This window comes from Gadus morhua, chromosome 3 (genome assembly GCF_902167405.1).
Source record: "Gadus morhua chromosome 3, gadMor3.0, whole genome shotgun sequence".
Lineage (NCBI taxonomy): Eukaryota > Metazoa > Chordata > Actinopteri > Gadiformes > Gadidae > Gadus > Gadus morhua.
The window spans coordinates 19,939,468-19,945,106 of NC_044050.1; the positions used below are offsets into that span (position 1 = coordinate 19,939,468).

The window sequence follows — 5,639 nt, forward strand, 5'->3', positions numbered from 1 at the left end:
ATCCGAATAGTACGATGTTAATTCTAGTCCAAGACTGAGGCGCCCCCGTGCGTCAATAACGGTGTAGTGCAAATTCTTTCATCCGACAACGGCAGATCGTATACAAAGATATACACATGCATTGTCGTGCAGCCTTGATTTTTTTTTTATTGAGACCTTATTGGGTCGTGTTAATTGTGAATATAATTACTGCAGTAGCAAGAACATGAATAATTAAACTAACGGCATTACACATTGCACTGTTCATAAAGGATAACAAATATCCAGCAATATCAAAAAAATATTTGTTCAGATCAACAAAATGAGGGAAAACTAATACATTTAATGCAACGAAGAAGACAAGCCAAGAAATGACCATTCACTTCAGAACGTACACACTCGTTTCTCTTTAATGTATCTTTCGATGTACATGAATAACCCAATTCCTTTTTACAATATGTACCACATACACAATTAAAACAGCCCCTAAATGTTTTTTCTTAAACGAATCAGACATGGCTGTGTAACAAAGCAGTCGTTTGGAGTTAGAAGTTAATTCTCCTTTTTTACAGGAAGCATCTTGGGCCGTGGTACCCACGGGTTGAGCCACAACGTGATGGGAGAAATCACAGGCACTTACCCACATTCTACTTCTAGACTCACAGAAGCCAGCCCAATCACCTTTAACTACAACACGTCCTTGTATACTTTCAATGCAATTTACACATGAATAGAAGGTGTGGCAAAAGTAGAATTGTATTTAGTAGTGGTAGTATTTATTATTTTAAACAAAAATGGCAGTGCCAGCAATAAATGAGAAACAGGACTGACTGAAGTTGTTCTGAAACCGATTGTCAGCGCTCTGTTAAGACTGACAACAAATGCCAAACGTGGTTCAAATTATTTGGAACGGAAGCAGAAGTTTTGAAAACTTTTTCAAATTAATTTAGAAATACATTCCTGAATCTGTTTCCAATGACGTGTTTAATTTTACCGTATGTAACATACACACACAGGTGTGACTGCTCTGTTAAATATTTGTATGTTCCATTTTTTTTTCTTTTCCTGTGTAGCCACAAATTATAGTAGGCTGGGTGACCAGTTATGTGATCATACTTGGGTTAAGGTTTAAAACAAGTGAAGACAGGGTTAACGATCTGTGGCGCAAAAAGAAAGAGGGGAAAAGCGAAGACTGCTGCATGTGCCAGATCCCTGAACGCACAAGCGCACAGACACACACACACACACTTAGTCCGACAACAACCAGAGATAGCAGCATCCTTGAAGGCAGATAGTCGATAGAGAGTACAACACAGCAAGTGGCATTTCTGCTGTAAGACACACCAAATCAAAGTACGGCAACAGATTGAGAAACACACAGACATGCATTGAGTCGTCCGTTGGACAGGGAGGGGGAGAGGGGGGGGTGGGCTGTCTTCTCAGGGCCGGACTACAGCTTTCTAAATGAGCCAAGAGTTTCAGTCAAGGCTAATCAGCACTTGAGTTAAGAGCCGGACTTGCACCGTGTTACCAATGGATCGAAAGGTATTGACTGCAGAAGTCTAACAGTGGTTGGCAAAAGTCTGCATCATCTGATCATCAGTTGAGCAGACTTAATCAATCAGTTCTAAAATGGGTCAGTCTGCTTTTCTCTCTCCTTCTCCAATGTGCTTCCTTCCATACATTTATGAAATCTATAAAAAAAAACAAAAAAACAAGACCATGAGCAAACAATATTGTCCTGTTGAGGAAGAAAGTAGGTCTCTGCCAGAGAGAGGTTAGGGAAGAATCAGAAGCAGAGGGGTGCAGAAGAAAAGAGTAAAAATTGAAGGGGGCTTGTCTTTTTTTTTTTTTATCTTTATTTGTAGTATTTCAACAAAGATGAAAAGGGGGGAAAACGTTTAGAACGGCTGGCCGAACCGCCAGTCCTTGAGAGTCATTCAGTCGGCCACATGGGGGGGGGATGGAGGGGTGTCGGTGGGAGGACAGAACACAGTCTGAGCCTGAGAACAGGAGATTAGAGCATCCTGTTGCGTTTGTGAGTGGGCGAGTCTGTGATGACGTCGCTGCAAGGGGCGGCTCCTCGCTTGCGATTGGCGGTTGCATCCAAATGGAGCGCCATCTCCTCCGCGATGAAGGTGTTGAGGTCCACGTCGTGTAGACCATTCCTACGGCGGCCGAGAGACTGGGCCGGATGTGTGGGAGAACTGGGTGTGCCGGAACGCACGGAAATGCCGGCCATTGCGCCGCTAAGGCCTGGAGAGGAACAGAGACAACCTGTTTAGTCTAGACACTTTGAGAGTCCACCATACTAACACAATATCCCAGGAAATAAGTAAGGAGTGAACCTGAGGATTCAAACCCAGAAAATCATAAAAACAGTGAAGCTGAGGAATCAAACCCCTACCAAGTATATGAAGTGAGTCAGGAATCAAACCCATCCCGCATACAAGTAAACCAAACGGAGCCGTCCGACATATCGGTTGGCCAGTTTTATTGGCCTATATGGTCCTATCTCAGATATATTGGTATTGTCACATGTTTGCTGATGATATTTTTTTTTTGAAATGGGGTCGAATTATAAATGTTATCACCACTTTAAAAATCCTCTACTGTAATGGTTGAACCTCTTAATGCTTTAACAGAGCACATCCATGTAGGCACTCCCTACACTTAAATTTTACATCCTGTTCCGTGTGAAAATAAGTAGCTCCCCGCTATACAGTTAATTGGTACCTTCAGCTCATGACGTTAATGCAACGTTGCTGTTGCGCAAGGCATTGCCTGAGCGTGAGCAGCAAATCTAAAGAAGCTTCCCCACCCACAGAAGACCACAATATTATATTTATATCCAATAACGGCTAATGTGTATATATCTGTACATCTGCCCATATATGGATATCTGATGTTTTTTACTACCCAGTATCGTTATCGGCCCCTAAAATCCAGTAGCGGTTGGGTCCTAATGTAAACCCATAACAAATATAAGGAGTGACTGGGGGATTGAAACCCATTAGCAATAGAAGGGGATAGAAGCCCACCGTGTAGTGCTATGGCTTCTCTGAAGGGCTGAAGGTCCGTCTCCACCGAGCTGCCAGTCTCTGGGGTGGAGGGCCGGCTCGTTGGGACCATGGTAACTCTGGGCGGGGCTCGGGTGGTTCTTGGGGGCGGTGCCTTGCCACACAAAAAACTGATGAGGTCCTCTCGGCGAATGGTTCTTCTGCGCTTCTTAACCCAGGCGAGCACTTCCTTGTTCCTGCGCTGGTAACCTATTTGAATACCGAGATCGTGGCTCCTCTGGTGAGCATCCGCACTCTCTGGTTTAGGGAAGAAGGAGAGATTTTTCATAAGACTTGACGAAGGGTCAACCGAAGGGGCCATGGTTGTAACTCCCCTCATCTGTAATAGAGGTCAGGAGGCAATATGGACTGGATGATTGATCGTAAAAGGAAAAACAAAAGGATAATGAACCCATGGGAACTTGCCTTTGTAGAGGTTAGTGACAGCCGTGGCTGCGTTCTGGAAGGGCACCCAAAGAGAAAGACCTTGTTGTTGACATACTCGGTCTGTAAAAATGAATAAAAGACAAGCACAATGTATTTGAAAAGCGTACATATATATCGATATACTCATTTGAAAATCGACAGAATCATGAAATTGAGCAGCTTGTCATAACAACTGATTGCTGTAGGGTAAACAATCCACCGACAATATTATATCCACCATTTAGTCACTATTACACCAGTGTTCTCAATTATGATCCAAATGCATGGAGTGCAGGGGTGACAATCTTAAAAGCAGTCATGCAGATGGGCTAGTGACTTTGCAGAGGTTTGTATATTTCGAGGACTTGGAGTGACATCTTAATCTGACTTATTGAGGATCCATTCGTTCTTATTAGACTATGGAAAACAATACGAGCTAGGCGTATTCCTGTATATAGAAAGCCATTACAAGCGTTGCGCTTAAACGTTGTCCCAGAGGATCATACGGAGCATAATGGATTAAACTGAGACCTAGATCTCTAAATAGAACAATAAATACCAAGCGGTAAACTAAATTGCCGACATCTACATAAGACACAAAATATTAACATTAATCCCTTCGCCATTTTGTTTAGTACCAAGAAGGCAAGTCAGCCATACAGAGAAGGTCGATCCTATGCAAGAAAGAATGACACATTGCCAGTTCATCACGTTACACGTTGTCACCCAAAGCGCTGCTTTCAGGGGTTATTTTTATCTTCAACCAAAAGTTGATTTAAAGCGAGCAACTCCCCCAGAGCAACGCCATTTTGATAAGTGAACCATTTAGACAAAACGTTTGGAAACGTCTGTGTTCGACATGACGATGACGCATCATGGCTTGGCGTTTTGTACAAGACTTTCCCCACTAGCGGGTATAAATTAATTCAACCGATGTTCAAAGAAAATCGCCCTAGTCAACGATTCAGCATCTGCATTGCTAGCATTAGCCTGGTTAGCAGCTGATGTGTTGTATCCTTCCGAGGTACAGCCGTCTAAACTCACAGACAGTACGCCTTGTATACCATATGCCACATAACACGGACGTATGAAAACCATATGAACAATCACAGACATTTTCATGGCGCTCGGCGGAGCTGCTCTTTGTGCTTATTTCGACTCGGGACTACAACAGCTGCGCCGTTAGCGGTATTAGCTTGTTAGCATGACAGCTAGGCTAGTAGCTTGAACGGAGCTGCAGACCTTTATAGAGCTGGGCGATGGCAGTGGCGGAGTTTTGAAAAAGGTGCCACAGTTTCTGTTGGCTTGGCTCGGTATCTTCATCGTTCGGGTCGCCTTGTTCGGCTTCGCCCAAACACTGCCGTTCCCATTTGGTAAACCAATGTTCAGGGCCATGTTCTTGAATCTCCGATTCTGCCTCCTCCTTCCTCTCTTCCATTGCTAACGGTAGCTAGTAGCACATATGCTACGCTTCGCTTGAAATGTGGGATTGACTAGTTTGTATAATTTGTAGAGCGCCTTGGTGTATGTCCTACGGCACGGATGTATTTAAATTATCTAAAGATATATAACCCGAAGTTTTCCGCGGTGCATTGTGAAAAGGTATCCGAACATCTAACTCATGTTGCTCCACATCGCGAACCAACAACAGAGTAGGAAGGGAAGCGGCCAGTGACAACACCTAGGAATTTCTTGAAAACACGTAACCATGCTTGCGTTGGTTCCCCCGCCCATTTTTTTACGAAGCGATAATACGATTGGCCACAGTCATTATTTAGGGCGTTTCCAAATACGTTCTTGGACCGTTATTGGCGTTCCGTCAATATACACGGCCCGTGAAAAGCAATAAAGGACACGCCTTCTCACCGCTTTCTGCAATACAGCATGCCGGACGGCAGAGAGCAGCGGGCGATTTGGTGCGGTTCGAGCAATAGGTCCATGGGTTCCAGAATAACATTATCAACAACTGCTAACACAACGAAAACGACGAGGAACAATGACCCAAAAATTATGAGATAGCATGTATTTATCCTCGTGGGAAGATTCAATTATAAACTAAAGTTGCTAGCCAGCCCAAATGATACACCTTTATCAATAATCCAAAATAAGAGACGTACAACGAACAATAAAATAAATAAAATACAATGCATGCACAATATCCATATCTGTATTTAC

The 5,639-nt window shown here is 43.5% G+C and overlaps 1 protein-coding gene across 1 annotated transcript; it reads right to left on the reverse strand.

The window, feature by feature from the left end:
* Window positions 1-357: 357 nt before the first annotated feature.
* Window positions 358-5,155, reverse strand: hapstr1b (HUWE1 associated protein modifying stress responses b). Its single transcript, XM_030352005.1, has 4 exons — window positions 4,707-5,155; window positions 3,465-3,545; window positions 3,021-3,296; window positions 358-2,235 (listed from the first exon to the last, which is right to left on the reverse strand). The coding sequence occupies exons 1-4, from the start codon at window positions 4,900-4,902 to the stop codon at window positions 1,997-1,999; spliced, it is 792 nt and encodes a 263-aa protein (XP_030207865.1). The 5' UTR covers window positions 4,903-5,155; the 3' UTR covers window positions 358-1,996.
* Window positions 5,156-5,639: the final 484 nt, after the last annotated feature.